The sequence below is a fragment of the Numenius arquata genome, chromosome 2, assembly GCF_964106895.1.
Source record: "Numenius arquata chromosome 2, bNumArq3.hap1.1, whole genome shotgun sequence".
Taxonomy (NCBI): domain Eukaryota; kingdom Metazoa; phylum Chordata; class Aves; order Charadriiformes; family Scolopacidae; genus Numenius; species Numenius arquata.
Window position 1 is genome coordinate 99806384 of NC_133577.1, and position 22603 is coordinate 99828986.

General features: G+C 38.5%; 1 protein-coding gene across 1 annotated transcript in view; it reads left to right on the plus strand.

The window, feature by feature from the left end:
* The window catches only part of ADAMTS20 (ADAM metallopeptidase with thrombospondin type 1 motif 20), a 96623-nt gene extending 75461 nt beyond the window's left edge, over positions 1–21162 (plus strand). The window contains exons 29-39 of the mRNA XM_074144533.1: positions 11530–11697; positions 11989–12162; positions 15010–15180; positions 15860–16060; positions 16185–16314; positions 16470–16564; positions 16664–16758; positions 17163–17296; positions 18090–18181; positions 20307–20411; positions 21073–21162. Of these exons, the coding sequence (XP_074000634.1) occupies positions 11530–11697; positions 11989–12162; positions 15010–15180; positions 15860–16060; positions 16185–16314; positions 16470–16564; positions 16664–16758; positions 17163–17296; positions 18090–18181; positions 20307–20411; positions 21073–21162 (1455 nt within the window). The remainder of the gene's footprint in view (positions 1–11529; positions 11698–11988; positions 12163–15009; positions 15181–15859; positions 16061–16184; positions 16315–16469; positions 16565–16663; positions 16759–17162; positions 17297–18089; positions 18182–20306; positions 20412–21072) is intronic.
* Positions 21163–22603: the final 1441 nt, after the last annotated feature.

Genomic DNA, 22603 nt, shown 5'->3' on the forward strand with positions numbered 1-22603 from the left:
CATGAGGTAGCAGAACCTGCCAAATGGCTGCTGCTAAAGGGAGGCAGAAATACCTCTTGTTTTTTCTGATTCTCAGGTGGTAACCAGATGCAACGGATTCAAATCAAGAGCAAGTAAGGCAGGAAAAATAACTATACAATTCAATTTTTACTGTAATTAAGAGATGAAATGGAACCTATAAAGGAAGTGTTAAACGAGATATCCGATGTGATATGTCATTACTGTTGAAGGAGAACATGTTAATCATCAACTCATGGTGATTATTATTTTAAAATTTTCAAAAACGTCAAGGAGGCATTAAAAGAAACACCGAATATCTCCAATTAGTGCAAGGCTTGTTTTTACATCTCACCAATGCTGTCACGTAGCAGCGTTAGCATGTCTGCTATGGGTAGATGGTTCTCTGTTGGCTTCCTGTCTAATAGCGAGCTCTTCTTCCAGGGAAGCTGAAATCCGCAAGAAAGTAATATTTGGGGGACAGGTCATGTCAACTGAGTCTGGGTTTGGACTCTGACTCAACTATTCATGTTCGAATCTAGTAAAGTATGATATTAATTTACTGTGAAGAATTTCCCTCTTTTTTCTGGCCTTTTTTTCATTTTTGCTGCTGTTCTGTTCATCTTGTTTTGTTTTCCTCCTCTTCCACTGTGCTGCATAACCTTCCGTCAGCACCCACACTAATATCTCCATAATCTCTGTGAAATGGCTTTGCCACAACATGGAATACAACATAACTGTTCTTCAGTGCCTTGGATTATACTCTTACAGAAAATGGGAAGATTGTAGTCTCTTCCCTTTATGCCATTCTTATCCAAAATTTGAGTCAAATTTCGTTCCTGGTTAGGAAACTTGGACTTCAATATTGCTTGAGCCCAAATTTTCCTTTCTGAATTATGTGATTAATATTTTTTAGGCTTTACAGCGAACTTTTATAAAAAGATTTTGTTTAATTTATCAGTTCTCAGTCCCTGTAAACCCTGTAAAAAAAAAAAAAAAAAAGGTTTTCACCTGGCATCAGGAATTTTCACTCTTTATAGCAGCAGAGTACTGGAGTCACCTCCAAACAATCACACAATGCTTTTCTTTTGAATGAAAAAGGATAGAGCTTTGTCTAGAAACAAAATCTTGCCTTTTCTAAGTTGTAAATTTATTTTTTTATTTATTAAAATAAAGAGTAATAAGACATATTTTTAGAAGCAGAAAATGCAGGAATAGTTTTATAAAGCATGAACAGTCATTTACAGAAAAAAAACTTTCTGAGTTTATTTTTCTTTAATGAGGACACCTGAAGTAGCACCTGTGAAATATAATTCTTTGGACACTGAATTATTATCTGAGCCTGTCCTTGAAAAGGACTTGGATATAACTGAATATCCACCAGGATCTAAAGATATAGGTAGTGTAAGAGCCAAGTCCTACAATTGCTAAAATAATGTCGCAGTTGTTTTGGCAGTTCTGTTTTTCTTGTGTTACTGTAATAGCTAAAAGCTCGTTTGAAGATCTAATTGTGCTATGTAGGTAAAACAAGGAGAAGGCTGCTGACCAGAAGAGCTTAAGGGCTCATTATGGGAAGTCGTAGACAGGTTGAGAACAGACAGCACAGTGAAGCCTGGCTGAGTATCCCAGTGGGTGGGGAGCTGAGCATGGTGACAGCCTGTTTTTCAAATGCTCTGTAGTTGGTATCAAAAAGGATGCCAGACTTTAGGCAGTGATGAGCAGAATGGTGGTGGACATTGTGAGGGGGAAAGATATGAGAGGGCTTTCAAGGGAGGACTTGTTCATCTGTTTGTTGTGCTAAGCTCAAGGTAATGGTTCATGCTTTGAGAAGTCAGAAGGATAGGCCAAATTAAAAGAATTATTCACAAATCTAACTAGAATGAATAAATGAAATTCTGTAGTTAATCATTGAGTGGAATTTCGAGAGTTCTGGTTTTGATTTTTCCAACAGCTGCAAAGAGTATGGTTGCTCACCTGCTATCCAGGCAGATGGCTGTTTTGCTGAGAGGTCTCCCTCGTTAAGGCTACTGCCAGCTGCACAGGACAAAAAAAATACAGGCCACGTGGTAGAAACTTTAAATACTGTCTAAAATTCCTCTGTAGCATCATCAGTAGAGTTTGACTTCTGCAGACATGCGTCACTGACCTCAGGGGACCATCTGTCACTGTCAGGGAGCCAAGGCTGTGCCGTGGACTGAACTTTGCAAAGTGTTTTTGGGATGATGGTTGTGTTGCGTGTTACTGAAGCGTGGAGAGTGCTAGTTTCTCACCTTTCACGTTTTGATACACAAGAGGTCAAACAGATTCAAGCGGTGCTATATTTCCTCGTGCATAAGCAACAGATGGCGAGGAATTTGCAGTAACTGTGGAGGCTACTTGGGGTATTCTACAAGTAGACATCCCTCAGCAGTCATTCATCAGCTCGGGAGAAAGGGAACTGTCGGATCTCACTGGGCTCAGCTAGCTGTGCATTTGGGCATTAAAAAAACAGGGTTACATGATTTTAAAAAAAATAAATTAAATGTTACTGAGTTTAGAGATCCAGTCAAATTGTGTGGTAGGAATGTCATCTAGGTAGTATTTGGATCAGAGGGTAGCACTGCAGCCCTCTCTTCACACTTGTAGGAGAGAAGTGCATTTTTTATTAATTTATGTCAAAGATTCCATGATGCTTGCAGTATGATTGCAAATAATACTGCAGAAAGTAGTTTTCTCTCTAGATCTTACCTTCCAAATGTCATCTAGAACTCTGCAAAGTGGGAAGGCCACAAAGAACTCGAACAAAGAATAATATTACTGAGTATATGCTTGTTGGGTGTATGCTTTTTGTTGTGGCATATTTTAACTCTAGTGCTTCAGCTGATAAACAGCACACAGTCTCGGATACCTCCTTGTAGAAAATGTGCAGACAGCTGGAGTGTTCAGAGGACAGCCACATGAATGGTAAGAGACTTGGACAAAGTGACGACTTGGAAAAGGCAGGGGTAGCTGTGTTTTTTCAAGACCAAGCCTATGGAAGAATGGACTGAATGAAGTATTCTTCCAACACTTAACCAGTGGTTATAGAAGTGTTTCTGAGTTTTCTAAGGGTAGAATGAGAAGTAACCATCTTATTTAACAGTAAGAGAGACTCATTAAATCCTAAGATAATTTTTCTAACTATAAGGATGGTTATACAGTGGAAAAATGCACGCAAGGGAGGTTGTAGCATCCCTGTTGTTGAAGACCAGACTGACAAACTGCTGTCAGGAATGGTCCAGGTATAAGGTGATCCAAACTCTGAGCAGCGTGATGGGCTGGGTGAAGTCTTTGAGTCCTTTTTAGCCCAGCCTTCCTCCCTTCCATTGCTTGTAGCTGCAAAAGCATATTTGGAAATATAGCAAAGCCGAATTACAGACTGCAGCTGCAAGGAGGACTTCATCAAATGGAGACATTTTCTGAACACCAGAGGAATGTGATATAACCCTGAACTTCTGAAATGAAGCTATACTGAATGAAGTGACTTTAAAATATCTTCAGTGTAACTTCTGTAGTTAACATAGGTGTAACTTAGATGTAACAGTAAATCATACACATACTTCTTGGAGTTCGATCCACTCTTTCTCAGGAGTGATGGAATGTTTGGTCTTTTGTAGCCATAGTCTTTTCTGTGTGCTTGAGCTAATTGCACAAGTGTTTGTATTTCTCTCAGTGAAGAATTACTGACTCTGAATCAAAGAATTCAATAGGACCTAATTACAGAGCCTGTGCTGTTTCTTGGCAGTAGTCTACGTACTTAAAGGAAAGAGCAACTTTTTGAATACTTTTAGCTGAAAAATGCCTATTTCAAGTTCAAGCATCACAAGAACCCATGGGGGGATGCAGCCACCAGGGAGAAGGAAGGCACAATAAGAGCTTGGAAATGAAATATGGAAATGAAAAGCTGAAGTAACTCTCAACTAAGTAATGCTCAAAGTAATGTTTCACTAGTGTCTTGTGCAGTAGTGGTCCCAGTCTACTAGCATAGTTATTAAAGAGCCCAAACAGACTTTTGGGCCAACCAGAGATCATCAAAATACAGTTTATTAGACAACTCAAGCAACTACTGTGTTTAACACTGTAGGTTATATAAATTTATCTTTTTCTAACTGATCTTCCTGTCCAGTCACAGAAGTGCCTGACAAAAAAAAAAAAAAAAAAAAAAAGAGAAGAAGAAAGTACCTTCTAACGTTTGAAATATGGTTTATCCTTTTCAGTGTACTGTTGTGTCTTAACCCTGGTAGGCAGTTAAGCCTCACACAGCCACTCGCTCACTCCACCCCAGTACGATGGGGGAGAGAACTGGAAGGAGATAAAAGTGAGAAAACTCATGGGTTAAGATAAAGTGATTTTAATAGTAAAGCAAAAACTGCACTGACAAAGAAAGCAAAATAAGGAATTCATTCATTACCTCAACAGGCAGGTGTTTATCTCCAGGAAAGAAGGGCTCCATCACACGTAACAGTTACTTGGGAAGACATCACCCTTCCTCCTCCTTCCCCCAGCTTTTACTGCTGAACACAATCTCATATGGTGTGGGATATCCCTTTGGTCAGTTGGGGTCAGCTGTCCCTGGCTGTATCCTCTCCAAACCTCTTGTGCGCCCCCAGCCCTACTCACTGGTGGGGCAGTGTGGGGAGTAGAAAAGGTCTTGATGCTGTATAAGCACTGTTCAAGAATGAATAAAATGTCCATGTGTTACCGACACTTTTAGTCACAAGTTCAAAACCTTGCACCCTACTAGCTACTATGAAGAAAATTAACTCTATACCAGCCAAAACATGTGGCATAGTTACAGTAATACTTTTAGTCACAGTCATTTATATTTTAAGTCCCTTTATAGCTAATGTGAGTACAAAGAGAAACTGCTATATGCTTTACATTTACTGGTCTGTTTTTCTGTATCCAGAAGCTCACTGAGCAACCAACTAAGCTACACAAAACACTCCCTTGAAAGAAAAGGTTAAGAAAATTTAGGAAAAAAAAAACAACACCAAATAATCCAAGCTCTTCAACTCTTCAATGAAACAACAACAATAGCAAAAGAATCAAAAGCTTTTAGTGGAACTGCATGCCAGCTGCAGAAAGAGCCTTACATTGGTAGGCAGTGCTGACGGCATGCCTGTCTGAGAGTCCGTCTGTGCCACAGAAAGCACCAGTTCTGTCAGGGCTATCCTCACAGAACTTTATTATGGTGAAAAGAACCCAAACAGATGAATCCTAGTTACCAGCATTATGGAATGACTTTGAACAATAGTAATCAAGTCCAGCTTTTTACTGTAGTTTTATGTTTTTAAAAGAATGTGACATATGGGAAATATTACTTTAGCCAATGTTGAGACAAGTGCTAGAATTTCTGTGTAAAATGGTTACAGGATGGATTTTTCAACTTGCATTTTTTTAAAGAGATGTTCGTCTGTCTTTTGAGATTTAAAGTTCTTATGGACTTTTTTTTTCTACATATGCAATCTGCAGAAAACATATGGAAAATGCACTCTCCATAAGCCTCCAGTTGTGTGGAATGTCATACAAGTGAAGTTACAATATAGACTTATTGAGCCATAAGGACTACGTTGTTCTTGACCATGTTCAAGTTTGAATGGAAGGAGGTCAAGCAGCCAAGAGAGTTAAGTGCAGTTGTATTTTCCCCAGCAGGAAATTTAAGCCTTGGGAAGATCACTACCAGAGCATCTCACAGAACAGAGTGGGCACCAGGCAGTGAGAAGGCCATATTCCACAGATAGAGTGTAATAATGTGTTAGGAGCTCCAAGAAGGAACACAGAATTACGAAGGGCAAAATTCAGCCTATATGAAATGCACTATAGGGTAGAGGCACTAAAAGGACACAGTGGCTTCCAGAGCACAGAACAAGGCTTCACTCCTCTGCAAGTGGGAATTTAACGCTTCTTACTGATGATACAAAGCTGAAAGACAGCTGGTCAGGCAGGTATCTTGGGTCAATGTGTGCAATATTCAGCTCTCTAAGGAAAACACTGATGGTGGGGATAGAAATTAATGCAAGACATCTCCCTGTAAGATGTATTTAGATGCCTTTAGCCACTTGGGAGTCTCACTCAGGGATCTCCTATGGAACCTTTATTTTTCAGTCAAAGAACTAAGCAGGAGCTATGCTCTGCCCTTACAGAAAAGTTAAAAGAGTCATCCCCCACTTTAAATTGATTAAAGCTTTTGATTCAGCATTTGAGAGACTTGGTTTCATTTTTTGTGCTGGAGGACAGGCAACCCTTATCTACTTGTCAGGAGTCACCAATGAGGAGCTGTATTGGAGAGGAGTAGTCCTCATTTCTCTGGCTGAAGGTGGGCCATTATCCAGTAAAGAACACAGCTGAGCCTGCCTGCATCTGATGCCCAGGCATTCTGGGAGGAAACAGTCCCTTTAAAAACTATTTTTATATACTATCTAAGGAACAAAGCCAGAATATGTTCAATTTCAGGAGAACACTGTACCTACGGAGTAATACACCCACTTGAGATTTCCATTGATGATCCTAGATCATCTGCATCCAGAGTGAGTGCATTAGCTTTTTCATGTGCTAAAGGAAAAAAAAAATTAGGAGCATTTCCTTTCTTTGGTTGCATTAAATATTATCTATCACTCTGGTTTGTAATGTGCCTCATTCACCTGGTGCTTGGTGTACTCAGAGCATTTGCTTTCTTTTTTAAACTTGTTAGTGGATCATAGAATCATAGAATTGTCTAGGTTGGAAGGGACCTTTAAGATCATCTAGTCCAACCATCAACCTAACTCTGAAAAAAAACCCAAACAAACCAAAAACCAACAAAAAAACCCAAAACACACCCACATCACTAAACCGTGTCTCTAAGCACTATGTCAACCTGTCTTCTAAATACCTCCAGGGATGGTGCCTCAACCATTTCCCTGGGCAGCCCATTCCAATGCTTAAAAACCCTTTCAGTGTAAAAATTTTTCCTAATATCCTCTATAAAATAACATTTCCTCTATGGAAATAGAGGAAAATCTGTTTTCAGGATGCTGGTTGTCCTTATGGGTGTGTAAAGTGCTGAGCAGGTCAGTCTGTTAAAAGGATTGTGCATGTTTGTAGAATTAGACTGTTCAGCACCAAAGGAACTTCTTAAGGTCATTGACTGTGGCTCAGGGCAGCTTCGGTGCTTCTGCAACTGATGTGTGCAAGGCTTTAAGAGTAATGACCCTGGAATTAGTTGCCTAAAGTTTATCAAGATCCCACTGAAATTGTGAAGGGTCTGACCCTTAGCAGTGTTTAGGTTTCTCTTCCTCACGCTGACATTGGTGGGAGATGGTCCTGTGGAGCCTTGCTGAAGTGGGCAGGAGCTGCTCCAGCAGTTCCAGGAGACGCAGTACCCCAAGCACCTGATCCTAGCAGAGCTCCTTGGAGGCACTTCTTAGTTTGGTGGTTTATTTGTTTTCAAGTTTGGGCAAGCATATTCAAGCAGAGGCTTACAGCTGCTTAATGTCTGGGCTTTTTGAAAGTATCAGGATCTTTCATTCCTTCAGTGACACGACAAACACACATTAACCTAATCCATTGAACTTCAGTGTTCTTTTGTGACTTAAGTGAAAAAAAAAGAGATTCCAACAAAACAAGATCAACAAAAAAACCTCAACAATTTTAAAAGCTCCTAAGTTGAAACCTGTAATATTAGGACCCTAGTGAATTACCTCTTGCACAATGAATTTTCTTTTTCAGTGTAAGATTTATTTAACAGGAGGTTTGGATACATGCAAACACAGGAACAGATGTGTAACTTGGTGAATATATGAAAGAAGAGGACAGCAAATCTGTATACAGAAATGCTGTCTTGGTATTTCTGGAAAACTTACACTTTGTAAGGTTTTCATGCATTTAAGATTTTTCAACATAATCCCAACCTGTTGAACATGTCTTTTTAAGTTGTTACAGATAACATTAAATTAACAGAGTGAAAAAACTCCCTGTAAAAAAGTTAATTATATGTGGATCTTCTCTTGGTATAAGTTGACAACATTCTGTAACTTATTGTCTCTTACAGCAAGAAAAGGGAAAAAAAAAAAAAGGGTGACATCCAAAGTTACGTTACTGGAAAGTAAATTATATGTTTTTATAATTAAATGAATTTTTTGAAACGCAAAAATATTTTTAAAATAATTAAAAATAAATTCTGCCTACAGATTTTAAGTCTTTCATTTGTGTTTCTGCATTTAGCATTAAGATAACAATAGGTTTCAGCTAGCATAAGTCATCAAAGCTAAACAGTATTCAAGTGAAAGAAAGTTTAAGTAGTATATGAAATAGCTGTTCATAAAGCCTTTGTTATTCTTAACATCCAAACTGGTATTTTCCTTTCTGAACTCCCTCTTCAGCTTCCCACCTAATATGACTGAAAAAAAAATTCCTATATAATTGTGCTCTGATTATGAAATGCAGTAGAACATCTTTATGAAAGAGAACTGTAAACAATCTCCTTATGCAGGCATTGCTCTGTAACTACTGAAAATACCTTGCTATTATAATAGGCTAACTTAACATACAATTCTTCAATTTCTTTCTTTAGATGAAAGAATAGCACAAATTATAAAGATTAAATTAGGCCATTTAAATATGAGAGATGTAACTCAATTGAGTTTGGAACAATGAAGGGAGAAAAACAAACAAACAAACAAAAAAAAACCCCAAACCAACAATGGAAAAACCAGACTCAATTCTAACCTGTGTAGAAGTAAACAAATGTGTAATGTTGTATCTAGTGGGTAGAGATATTATCATAGAGTGGTTAGAGTTGGAAGGGACCTTAAAGATCATCTAGTTCCAACCCCCCTGCCATGGGCAGGGACACCTTCCGCTAGGTCAGAAGATCTCTAGAAGAGTGAAATGAAGGGTAAAAGTCTTCTTTGCATATTCTATTGCTATTAGCAACCATTAGGCCCGTAAAATAAATCTCATTTTTGTTGAGTTAAAAGATACAAACTGTATGAACAAATACATATGTATACTGAGAAGTGTTATCTTAATGTTGAGGGCAGAGAAAGTGAGTATGATGAGTGTGATTATTCTATGCAGTGGTAGCCTCATCTCCTGAAGCAGAGACTTCTTAGGACACCTTTTGTGTTTGCAGTTCTCAGCCTTAACTGCCATCCCCAGAAGGATTCTCTCTGTCTGGTAGCCCTCTGGAGCCTAATTTATGCCTCACAGGTGAAAGCCATTGAGGAAGGAGGGGCACGTGGTGTTTCCTAACACATCATAGGAGGAGGTTAAGGAACTCTGTGATGCACTTCACTGATATACTACTGAAGAATGAAAAGGAAGACTCTTCAGAGTTTAGGGATCCTTTATGTCTGCATTTTATGATTGAAATTCCTTAAAAAAGCTTTAAGGAAGGGAAAAATCAATTATCAAGATCATATCAGTATATTAGTTTTCATGCATAAATTTTATCTTACCTACTTTGATAATTAAACCCTCTGAATTCAGAGCTGAGTTTTCTGAAAGCCCTTTATAATTATATGGTTTGCAGAGTTTTAAGTTTTCTGACCTACATTATTCATAGATAAAAGGAAAGAAAGAATTTCTTTATAAGTAATTTCTGTTCTAGGAAGTATTTTCTTACCCTAATGTAGTCTCTAAATTAATGAAACATAAATTGTAAAACTACACAGACAGTATTTTTAAATGATAAATTTGAAAAATTTGCTGAGACCAAAAGGATTAAATTTTGAAACAAACGATCTTATTTACTGGAATTGTATAGCAGACATATAAAAGGCAAGTTGTGACCAAATCAGTACTCTTATTTTTTTGCAAATACAATTATAGCTGCTTAAGAGAAACATGCTATTCATTGTATCGTGTGATAAATTAAATTATTGCTTTATTCTGCAAAGATTTAATTTTAAATGCATTGGCAGTTTCAATTAAACCTTTAAGATAACGTATATAAATATTTAAGAACACGTAGGAATCCTTGTAGTATTTGAGGACAAGTCAGTCAGCCAAGATTCTGTTTTATGAAGGATAGTTATTATGAAAAATGTTTCTTTCCTGGTAGATTAATTTCTTATAGTTGCTTATTCTATATTTTAAAACCCTATCTCCAGCTGTTGTTCTCAGGCAAATATTTGCCAGGTTTTGCACTGAAAGATGGATGTTCTGGATTTCATTTCCTGAAAATAGAAGATATATGTTTTTAAAAGTGCTTGATTTTATTAGTGTGTCATGCCAGTGACACAGATGACAGTGTAAGAGAAAAGGAAGAGAAATATCTTGAGTGCTTTGGAAGAAAGTCTATATTTAAATTCTTCTTTTCACATCCACTTAGAAATTAAATTTTGATTTGAGTATTAATTCCCTACCTGATTGTGTAGGAAACATTTGTCCAGGTGTAAAATAAAGTACAGAGGAAATCCTAGAACAAATTGAGTGTGTTATTTTTCCATACAGAAAAGGAATTAACTCCGTTGATCAAAACTTTTTGATAGGATGGCATAAGATAGGAAGATTAATGACAAAATTAAAAGAGTCATAATACTTAAGTGCTTACGTTCAGAATGCTCACGATCCAAGCTAAGTCAGCTGAGTAGCCACCTAATTTAGAGGTGCTTCAGATGTTCCTTGTTTGACTGAAGGTTCCCTAGGACCTGCAGCTCTGCTCTGCAGGTGAATAGGACAGCCTTGGTTTGAAGAATTAAATTCAAACCTCATGAAAGTCACATGGCAGTCCAGGACTATAGCAGCGGAATGGCTGTTTCTCCCGAAGAGACCAATCTGTCAGACACACCCTGATCACAGCTGGTGTGTACTGCCAGGGTGGGTTTCACAAAATGTATTTGCAGCCCCATTGGGTTTATGTTGGAAGGAGGGTGGTCCTAGAGCCAGTCGTTTCTGTCATAGCAACTTTCTGGAGAAAACAGAGTAGCAGGGCAGCCGGGCAAGGCCATGCCTCCAGGGACTGCACCATAACCTATAGTGTCTGCTTTATGCCTTTTCTCGTCCCTCTTGGTCACATAGAGCAAGATACCCAAAGCTCACGGAAGGGAGATGCCAGAGCAAACATGACTTCATGGCCTAATAGCTGGAAACATGCATACCCATGATTTTGCCTTTTCCTTTCTTTAATGATAATTTCATGCTCATGTGCTTTCCTTTCTTTAATGAAATTTTCATGCTTGCATGAAAATAGCAATATACATACTGGAAACAGGAGTTTACTAGAGCGTGTTCTCGTGAGACTGTAATAATAAGCTGTCTCCTGCACGGGTATGGATGGCTGAGCTCAGGTATTTGTCAATGATGACCTCGATGAATGAACAGCCCTTGAGAGGTATTTGGCATCTGGTCAGTAGCACTCAGTGTGAGGGAGCTTACACAGAAACTTCAGATATGTACAGTAGATGTGTCATATACAGAAACTTATTCCTATAATCACGGAGTCCATTTTGGGAGAGGCCACAGCTTCTTCTGGTTTTCTTATTACTTCGAGATTTTTAGTAAAGTAATGAAACACACTTCTCTTTTCAGTGTTCTGTTTCCTGTGGAAAAGGTTTGAAGTTTCGTGATGTGCATTGTTTTAATAGCTTCCAAGCTAAAATAGAGGAAGGAAACTGCAGACATTTGAAAAAACCACGGACGTATAAAGTATGTAGAGCTGGAAGATGTCCTGCTTGGAAGGCCAGCAGATGGAAAGAGGTATGTAAAATCTGGTCTAATTATGTTCTCTGTGAGAGTACAAGACAAGATCATATTCATGACACACTGCTTCAATGGAAATAATTGCCAGGAATTTTTTTTTTTTTATATGTACATTGCAATGAAATCTACGAATTAAAAAGTAGTTTATTATATTTTCCTTTTTTTTTTTTTTTCATTTTAAGAGTAATTAAAAGTAAATATCTGCAAAAACTGAAAGTATTTGGTAATCTGAACCTTCTGGGGACTGTCTCATTTCACACCGACATAACTAATTTTGATCGATTTCAGTGTTCTGTATCCTGCGGAGTGGGGATTCAGCAAAGGGACATCTACTGTCACCTGAAGGGCCTGGGTCAAGTGAGTGAAGCCATGTGCAATCATGGTACCCAGCCCGCTAGCAAGAGGCATTGCTGGCTGCCTGCCTGCCTGCAGTACCGGTGGTCGGCAGATGAATGGGAAGATGTAAGTAAAGCTTTCAACTTGTGTGAATAACAGAGTGATGTCATAAGTTTTTCTTCTTCCCCCCCCCCCCCCCCCCCCATTTGGATACGTTTCTAATAGCTGTTATGTTGCATAATGACAAGTGACTATGCTGGATGTTTTGAAGGTCGAGCTTGCAAACCTAAAGAGAGTGGCAAAAAATGTCAAAGGCTTTGTTTACTCGTATAAAGGATTTACTTGTCTACTGTTGTAGCCAAAAGCTCTGGTGGAGCTCTGAGCAGGTCCCTATTGATAGAACTGTGTAATTTTAATACAAAATTCTTTATATAGTGCATAAAATGCTTAATAAAACATCACTATGAAATATTAAAAAATTCACTTTTTAAGAAAAGAAATACAAAAGAAATGTCAGCTGGAAGTAAAAACCACGGAGGTAAAACCTTTGGACAGCAGTGTTTTCTAGAAGATCTACATAGAAGACTTGTCAGAAAAGATAAGAAGCAAAATAAAACTCAGCATCCTCCTACCAAATATGCGTTTCAATATTTAAGAAAATCTAGCGATGATTTGAGGAGAGAGCTGTCATTTTTAAAGATGTGATGACTATTTTCTACATGCTAAAAATTTAATAACTTTTGTATCCACGTGTGCAAACATACAAAGGTAAATAAAGAGGGAGAGAGAAACACAGAATTTATGCATAATACCTGAAATGGTGCACAGAAGAGCCTGTCTCTTACTGTAACATAAAACAAATGCCAGTTTGTGCAGTTGTGTCATCTTAATAATCTGCACTGTTAAATTTTGTAGGGCAAACCCCTGAAACTTTGAATGTGACGTCTCAAAATCTCAGGACACAATGCTGACTACTGTTAACATAGAAATTATTTGTTGGTGCTCTGCAAAACCTGGATTATATTCATGCAGTTCGGACATGTATTCCTCTGTTAAGCTGTATTGAGAGAAAGCTGACAATATATGTTTCTTCCAACTGTTCTCTTCTCATATGAAGGTGTTAAAATCAGGAATTAGTGGAAGTGGCTCAGAATGTCCTTTTAGCACAAATACAAACTTTCAGAGAATGAGGGTGCATTTTCCTTTCCCGTCAAATATTTGTATACCCCAGCTGGGTATTTGGAGCTCTCCCCTACAAATTCATTCTGTTTCACTACATCTTCTGGCTAGTTCATCAGTTCTTCCACACGGATATTGCTGATTGCTTGGAATTCCTGGGTTCATCTCCCCTCTCTCACCAGATCCACATATAGCCCTGTACATCTAGAATTAATAGTAGTTCAAGTGTTTATCCATCTCTATTCCACTCCCGCTGCAGTACGTCTTCCGCTGAACTCGCAGTATTTTGCCCAGCTGTCCCAGCTCTGAGTGCTCATTTCCTTGCCTCGCCAGTCACAGCATAGCAGAAAAATTTCCAGATCTAGCATTTCTCCAGCTTGCAGCTGGGAGGCTGGCTGGTAGCAGCAGCCAGCGTTCTCCTACCAAATATGTATTTTCATGCTAAAGAGAATAATGTCTACAAGACTAATGCATAAAGCATAATGAAAATGATTCTTCTGCCTGCCCCTATTACCTCATGACTGGGTTATTCCTTATGTGTCTAATATTTTGATCTGCTCCATGCCATTAAAAGATCAGGTGTTTCTGTAAGTTAACCAGACGACTGTATCCACACTCCACCTGGTACAAGTCCACAGCAAGGAAGTTACCAAGAGGACAGAGCCAGACTCTCTGCAGTGTTGCATGGTCGGAAGGCGAGGGGCAATGGGAGTAAGGTGAAGCCATAGAGGTTCAAACTGGGTATTAAGAAAAACTTTTCAATTCAGGACAATTCAGGCTGTTGAACAGGCTGCCCAGGAAATTTGCACACTCTCCATCTTTTTGATGTTGTCAAGACCTGACTTGGTAAAGTCAGAGATTTCCTCTAGCAGGGTTGTTTTACCATACAACATCTTGTTTTTGCACTTCAAGTTGCCTCGTTGAGTCAATAGTAATAAAATTTGAACAATAGGCTTGATCTGTGTATCAGAACTTGATGAGTCTTCTAATTCACTGCTGTTGTGTCCAAATTAGTATTGTTAGGTTCAGGTCTGACTGTAGTAGGTGGTGTTATTGATAATTGCCTCTGCTGAGACTGGAGTTTGTGTATTTGAACCTTCCTTCTTTATCGCAGCAAGATCTAACAGTTAGTTAAGGCACCCATAGCTGTGATGTGCTGTTGAGACGTATTACTTATCTTGTACTTCCACTTTTCTGGATTCTGGTAGCACCAAGGTTCTCATCCTGTCCTGGCAGAAATGCGACGACTCTCCATCCCATCACCTTGCCATGGGGAGAGGTCTGACGACACTCAGGGCAAAGGCACAGGCTCAACAGATGCTGCTGCCCAAAGCTGCCACTGGTTTCATTAGCAGGCAGTTTTGTTTTCCTGTCTCGGTGTAATATCCTGTACATGCTTTCAGGGATTCTTTTTGTTTTGTTTTCAAGACCGGTTTATTCCTTTCCTATTTCAGTGAAATCCTTTTTTTGTCTCTTCCCTTTTCATACAGAAAAGCTTTTACACTCAACCTATCATCTTGGCTTGACGTTTTCTTTTTCTTCTCTGTCTCACCCAACAGTTACAGTGTCATGTCATAATACACAATTGTTTTTTCAGCTGATTAGAGGTACCTGAACTTTGAAAACAAAGTAAAGGATTTTGATTCAGTGAGTAATTCAGTCTGACACTGATAGCGGATGTCATAAAAGGTGTTACTGTCTGAGTTTTACTGATGTGTGGCAATCAGCAAATAACTCTGTTCTGTAAATGGCTAGTTTAAGTACAAAAACTGTGACTGTTTTTCTCGCTCTCAGTGCTCAGCATCCCATAGAAGAAAGGAAATATACCGGAAAGTTAAGTGTGTGGATGAAAAACAGCTTGAAGTGGATGAAAGCTTCTGTGATCCTGCAACAAAGCCTCCATCAACCAAAACCTGCAGGATAGCTCCCTCTAAATATGTTGTGTTTTCAGGAGATCTGTCACAGGTAAACTAATTATACTGCTCACACTTCTTTTATATAATTTTACATTTAAGAATGTTATATTGCTGTAAAACGTACATTATGTGTGCAGAGAAAAAAAAAAAATTATATTTTCATCTGAACATGGGTGTCCAAACTTTCTCCACGTTGAACCTTCCAGTCAGCCATGATTTATTGTAGTGACTGTTATCAGTCTTCTGGTAGCCCCCCTGGGACCTATGAACACCAGCTAGAGGACAGCTGCCCCTACAGGAGTATTCCTCTGCTGGTTCCCAGGGAACTCTCTTGCAAGCTGATCTCACTGAAGTAAACAAAAATCTCTTCCTTGATTTCAGTGAGGTGATGGATGAGTGCCTTGTTTCCCTTGCACACCTGCACTACCTACGTGTGCGTGTCTGTGTGTGTACAGCAGCCGAGAGGGAACTGATCTGGAACCTCTCTGACTCTGAGAAAAGGACAGCATCTTTTGATAACTTACCCAGATGGGACTTCCCATCTCCTTGCAGGCATAACTATTGTAGACCTTCACTTCTGCACACTGATGAACCAGCCCGGAGGTGGCACGCATTGGATTACAGGCTTTTGCCAAAGCGAGGATCAGAGCTGACTTATCTGTACCTGCAGTGCTGCAGAAAGGTTGTTTCACTAGAAATAATGCCTGTGCTTGGGGATTTTCTTTCAGTGCTCAGCCAGCTGTGGGTTCGGTTACCGCCAGAGGATCACATACTGTGTTGGAATCCATTCTGTTCCAAATCAGCGTGCCCGTGGCCTTCGAACTGTAGCGTACCGAGAATGCCCCGTAGAGCCATCCCCGTACATTTATAAATGTAATATCAAAGGATGTTCACAAGCAGCTACCTGGAGGGTGGGGAAGTGGACCACGGTGAGTACAGAAGTGCAAGCTGATTTTTGGTGCTGCCTCAAACACAAGAGAATGCCAAGACTAATTTGCTGACATAATTATTTACTACCTTCCAAACTAACTCTTGATGGCTGTCCACGTCCAGTGCTCAGTGTCCTGTGGAGAGGGGGTAAAGGAGAGAACCGTAGAATGCATGACTGAAAATGGCTTATCCAGTGACTTGTGCCTGCCACGTTTAAAACCAGATGCCAGAAAGATCTGCCGTAAGGAAGAATGTAAGTGACAGCTGCAGTTTTCAGCTGAACTTAATGTTTTCCCAGGTTATTTATATAAAGCTATAAATGTATTTGGAGAACAATTATGCAAATTAACTCCTAAAATTAAGCTCTATTCGTGAAATATTAATATGATTTAATCATTCATTTTGAAGGTGAAATTTTTACCACCTGCAAAGATATCCAGATTAAAAAAGGGATTAGAAAGGATGGTGAATACCTACTTAACATTAAGGGAAGGATGATAAAGGTACTCTTAATATTTATGAGTTTTTTATCAGCACATATTTTTATGAAATAATACTTTTCTAATAGAGATTTTGCTGAAGGGTTGTATTTTCTCTTGTAGATTTATTGCTCAGGCATGCACTTAGAGAATCCCAAAGAATATTTGACATTGGTAAAAGGTGAAGCAGACAACTTTTCTGAAGTATATGGATTCAGGTACAAAAGCGGTTCTGTAACTTTATGAAGTGCATTTACTTATTCCAAAATAAAAGAATAAAATAATGCTTAAGTTTGTGAGAACAGATGAGTAAAATTTTTTTCCTTGATTTTCTGTTTTGGATATCCAGCTCTATGAAAACAGAAACGTAGAAATGTGGATACTTCCAGGCTGAAATTGTGTTAATTGCACCAAATTATTTAAAAAATTTTCGATCTTGACTTTAGTAGAAATGGTGTAGAAATTAGTGTTTCAGTTGAGCCAAGGTTAATAGCTGAGCTTCTTCTTCAGTAACTATTGTTTAATATTGTTATGCGGCATAGTAGAATGCAATTATTTTTCACTATGATGCGATGTTACAGAAAAATGCCAAAAGGAAAACTAAATTTTTGCTCTTCTCTAGGTTGCAGAATCCGTATGAATGCCCTTTCAATGGAAGCAGAAGGCAAGACTGTGCCTGTCGAAATGATTACCTTGCAGCTGGTTTCACGGTTTTTAGCAAAATAAGATTTGATGTAGCCTCCATGCAAATTCAAAGTAAGCATTTTGGTAGTTTTAGCCAATGTGAGCATTCTATTGAAATTGCACTGGTTGTGATTATGAAATTATCATTTGACCTAGTCATAGATCTAATTATGCCATTTTTGGATAAACAAAATTTTTATTTCCTATGGAAATTCAATGGGAATTTCAAATAAAATTAAAAAAAAGGAGAAATCACCACTACTTCCCTTGTTATTTTGTCTCAAGTGGTCAAGTGGCATGAATCTTGCAGATTTATATTTACACGTGAACTAGCTTCAGTTTCTGAGGTTTTGTTCCCATTAATCCATTTCCTTTTACTCCGTGGTATATTTTTCTAGGAAAAGTCTTCCTATGCTGTAGTTGGTCTCATCTCAGACCTCGATGGACTTATGAAATGGACAGGGAATCTTGCAGCACTTTCAAGACTGTCTGAAGGTGCCAAGGTGGCCCACAACCAGCTTACTTGGAGCTGCATCCAACTGCACATCCCTCCTCCTCCTCCTAACCCCCTCCTATCCCAGAAAGGAAACTGGGCTTATAGGGTGGTTTGATGTTGCATTAACCAAAATGGACTATTTGAAATGTAGTTTGGAAAAAAACCAAACAACCAACACAAAACCAAACAACCAACCCCCCCCCACCCCCAAAATGCCAAACCAAACCAAACCATACACAAAAAACCTCAAGCAAACAACAAGCAACCCCCACAAAAAAAAACCAACCAAAAAACCTCGTGTTTTCTCATTGTTTTCACCTGACCTCCTAATGCTGCAGTTTAAATGTTGAGTTATTTTCTGTTTTCTAGCCACAGATTTTCTTTTTGCTCAAACTATACTTGGGAGAGCAGTTCCATTTGCTACAGCTGGAGATTGCTACAGCGCTGCCAGATGTCCACAGGTATTCATGATTTCTTATCCCACTGAAAAGTGAACGAAAGAGGGGGAAAAAAATATCTGTGACTGATTTAGAGCTGTAAGGTTCTAAACAAGTGTCCTATTCTGTCTAGACTGTGTATTACATTAAGAAGCATTTTTTTCTTACTCTTTTCTGTTCTACCAACTCCCGCCCTCTCCCCCCGTTTCTCCCTCAAATGTTTACTCCACACTTTCCCTCTAGGCACCATGTATGTATAACTTCCTATGTATTAATGTATCGCTCTCCCTCCCTCTAGACGTGATGTATCCTTTGTTTCCCCTAATCCTTTCTCAATTTTTGTTCTCCTCCAGTGACTTTCCTTTTTGATAATCCTGCAGAATTTTTATCTTTTCTGTTTCTCTCCTGACTCTTCGTGTCTTTGAAGACTACCAGAGGAAATCAATCCTCCTTGGCAGTATAATTTAAAATAATACATCCATTGGTGTGTCTATATTAGTGTTTCAGTTTGGACTGTATGATGCTTTTTAAGTTAATCTCTGTAGTGTCCTAGTTTACTGTTTCTTTGTTCACATCACAGAGCAGTAAAGACATGAACAGGATGCTTTCTGGATGAAACTAAATCAAACAATGAGCTCCAGAAGAAGGACCTTAATGTACTCTAACTGCTAGTGAGGATTCAGTCTATGGAACTTGATGAGATTTAGTCCAAAGTAAAACTTCTATCTATGTACTGTGTACAGACATTGGGTTCTCTCACCCAACATTTTTACTCAACAGATCTGTTCATGCTGCAGTGTCCTTTTTGCTCATGCAGATGTAGCCCTAAGCCGAACTGGTCAACCTCGGCTACTTTTGGAGTCCATTGGCAGAAATGAGATTCCCTGAAAAACAGTTCAGCTAGTCTTACCCTATTAGACATCTTGGGATGAGGTCAACCATCCTTTGGAAGGGCTTATTTCTTTACACTGATTATAAAGGGAGTTAAGATTGATTAACTCAGACTTGCATGGAGGTGAATCCCTGTTGTCCATCCACCCATCCTAGGTGCTTAAACTGAAAGACAGGCCATGTGGGTGGACACATTCAAGGGAGCTAGAGACAACTTATGTACAATTTAGGTAGAAATGAGGTACTTAAGTTAGGCAGACTTAACCCCTGACAAGAAAATGGTTGCAGTTGATTCAGTATTGGGTACCTTCAACCTGCAAACTCTTTGGGTTTAGTATGATACACATCTATTTGCAATCTGTAACTTCTGTTGGGAAGCCATTCTACTCACCTGGTTTCGCACCGATGCATTTCCATCTATAAGATCTGCCCTGAAACTAACAATTTAAATGCAGTAAAAAGGCCTCCATTCCTGAACTCTCAGTCCTTGAAATCTGTTTCTGGCCTTGAGCATGCTGCATGATATGACAGACGGCTGTTAAGCTGTTATTATAATTGTACATAGCACTTCTCGTTTATTTTTGCAAAATGATGTCACTGTGAATGAAGTTACTTTGGGCCTGTTAATTGTGGAAAGCATTCCACACCATTTGTATGAATTGCCTCCAGATGCTTTATACATTAAATGGAAATCTTCCACTTTCTGGGCACTTGAAGAGCAACCTACCCTATCCATATGGGCTTCTGTTAGCTCATCCTGAGTATGAGAGCGCTGTGAATACAATAACTTTACACAGAAGTGCTCTCAAAACAAGTTTGCCATACTGAACAATCTAAGACCAAATTTTTATGAAGGAATTTCAGTGAATCACAAGAATAAAGGCTAAATACTATATTTTTATATATGCACAGATACATATACCCATACAAATATATGTATAAAATCTATATCTGACTATGACACTATTAAGCGATAAAATACAAAAGCTACCATATATAATAGAAGGGTTATCTTTGCTAAAGCTTTGATCTCAGAATTTAGGCAATTTTAAATAGGTCTGAATACAGGAATTCAGGCCCTCAGTGAATTGTATGGAGGTGTGCAGGAGCTCTCTGATTGTAGTGCTGCCTTAACTGACCATTTGCGGAGGTAGTACTTCTTTCCAACATATTGTGCTTCTGTGTGAATGAATTTAATAATTTTGTTTACCAAGGCATTGCAGTTTGTTGTATTTTAACTTTTTGTTGTTGTTGTTAGGGTCAATTCAGCATTAATTTGGCTGGTACAGGTCTGAGATTATCCAGTACAGTGAGGTGGATTGCTCAGGGCAACTATGCAACTGCTGACATACACAAATCCCACGTAAGTCGATGTTGTTTTCCCGTTACCTGCTCTTATGGCTTGGAATATTGTGCCATGCAAGTGATGACTCTCTAGTGAAAGCTAGTTGTGAATCAAAACTAGTGCTCAAGGGCTCTGACCCATTTAAATCTTCTTCCAGATGTAATGCAAAAACTATGTTTAATCACACTACCCAGGATCTAATCTGATCAACACTGCCTGCCTACTCTTCCCTTATGGATTTTAAGAGCCTATTGTTATATTAATTGGGTTTATTAAGAGTTTTGAAGATACCTAATAATACTTAAAAAAAAAAAACCCCAAACCAACCAAACACAACACTCCAAAAACCCCATTTTATTAAAGATACCCTACTACAGAGGATCCTTACAGATCACTTCCCTCCAACTTGATTCCTGTGGGAAAGCAAAAGACCAGTTGAACAAGAACAATAAACATGCAGTTTAAGACAGCTTTGGATGGTGAGCCAGGAAAGAAGGTATAAAGCGATACTGATAAAGGATCTCTGTGCCCATTTTGCTAACTTGGTGCTCTCTTGATTTAGTATTTGTAGGTACAATTTTTCAAGAGGTCTATTGTGTGCAGACCTCAAGGAGCTTTTTGTATAACTCTGATTTCAATCACTTTTCTTGATTGACTGTTCTCTTTCTCTAATTCCCAGGATGGTACTAAAATATATGGAAGATGTGGAGGATTTTGTGGAAAATGTATTCCTAACACAATTATTGGTCTCCAACTTCAAATACAGTGAGAATTCTGATGTGGTAAGAGCATCCAAGCAGGAACATCTGCCATTTAGGTGTAAATTGTAGGTGCTGTGTAAATATATATTTTAACTCTTTCATCTCTGTAATGCTCATTACTGTAATGCTCACTACTAAGAATTCCTGGTTTGTTCAGTGTTTATCCAGGGATGTATTATCTGTTTGTGGGCTAGAAAGTGCATAAATCACAATCATAAACCTTCAGGTTTTAATGGAGAGGCATTAATTCAATGTACAGTATATATTAGCAAGTAAATTGCACTGAGGTTACTACCATGGGTAACGCTCTAAACTGTGCCATAATTGTAATACTTTACCTGCAACTAGTCAGTGCAATTCTTTATGCAGTATTTGGTAAAATTTATACTCTACTGGCTTTCTTGATCAATTCTGCTAAAATATAGAAAGGGAAGACTTACTGCTGTATAGAGAGACAGGTAATAATTTCAAATGCTTCCAATTTTGTGAAGCCTTTTAGGAATTATCTGTCAAAAACTTACAGCAGAAAAGTATATAACCAACATACTTGAGATAGTTTCTACAGATCTGTGCGTTTCTCTGTCAGTAAAAGCATTTTTCCCCATCCCTTTCATTATATTCTTTGTGGTGCTCAAATGCTAGCAATAATCCAGAGAAGTGTGGTTTAACCTCTGTAGTCTCTATAGCACATGTTAAACATCTAGGCTTAATTTTGTTGTGGTTACAGAAAAAAAAAATAAGGAAAAAAATTGCTTGGAAATCTGATTTTAAATCCCTGCCTCTCATCCAAGTATGCTGTAAAAGCAGTGGACTCTCTTTACCATAGCATCATGTACATGATTGTATGAATATGTATTTACTAAAACACTTTCTATATATGCCTTACTCCTTTATACTGGCCAATGGCATATTAGTAAAGTGTGTCCCCCTCATATTCCAGTTCAACACAATTTTCAATAACCTTCGTGAAAACCCTGGGCAGAGGCAGCACCAAGCCCCACAGTGGTTTTGGTGTCCATCTTTGACTCAGTTTAATTTTTCGGTGTTTGTAAATACAGCTCTAACATCTGCCAGTTAAAATTATTTCTTCCAGAAAAGAAACTGTATGAAAGAGCTACAAGATTTAAAAAACAATCTAGCTCTTTGATTTGTTGTTCTCTATTACTTTTACAGTCCAGAACTATAGATATGTATGCATATAAAGATAATGTGTTTCAGGGCCAATTCTCAGGTATTCAGAATAAAATTTTCTACATGCATAATAACACACGTTATGTACCAGATAACTATACAGGCTTTTTCTGACAATATGCAGTTTGTAAACCAAATAGTTGTTTTGCATGCCAGTGTAATTGGTAGATCAAATGGCAGCTATATCATATTTTTACCCACAAAGAGTTAGCCATGAATTAGCAATATGTATTAATTAAAAACAATACTGTACCACAG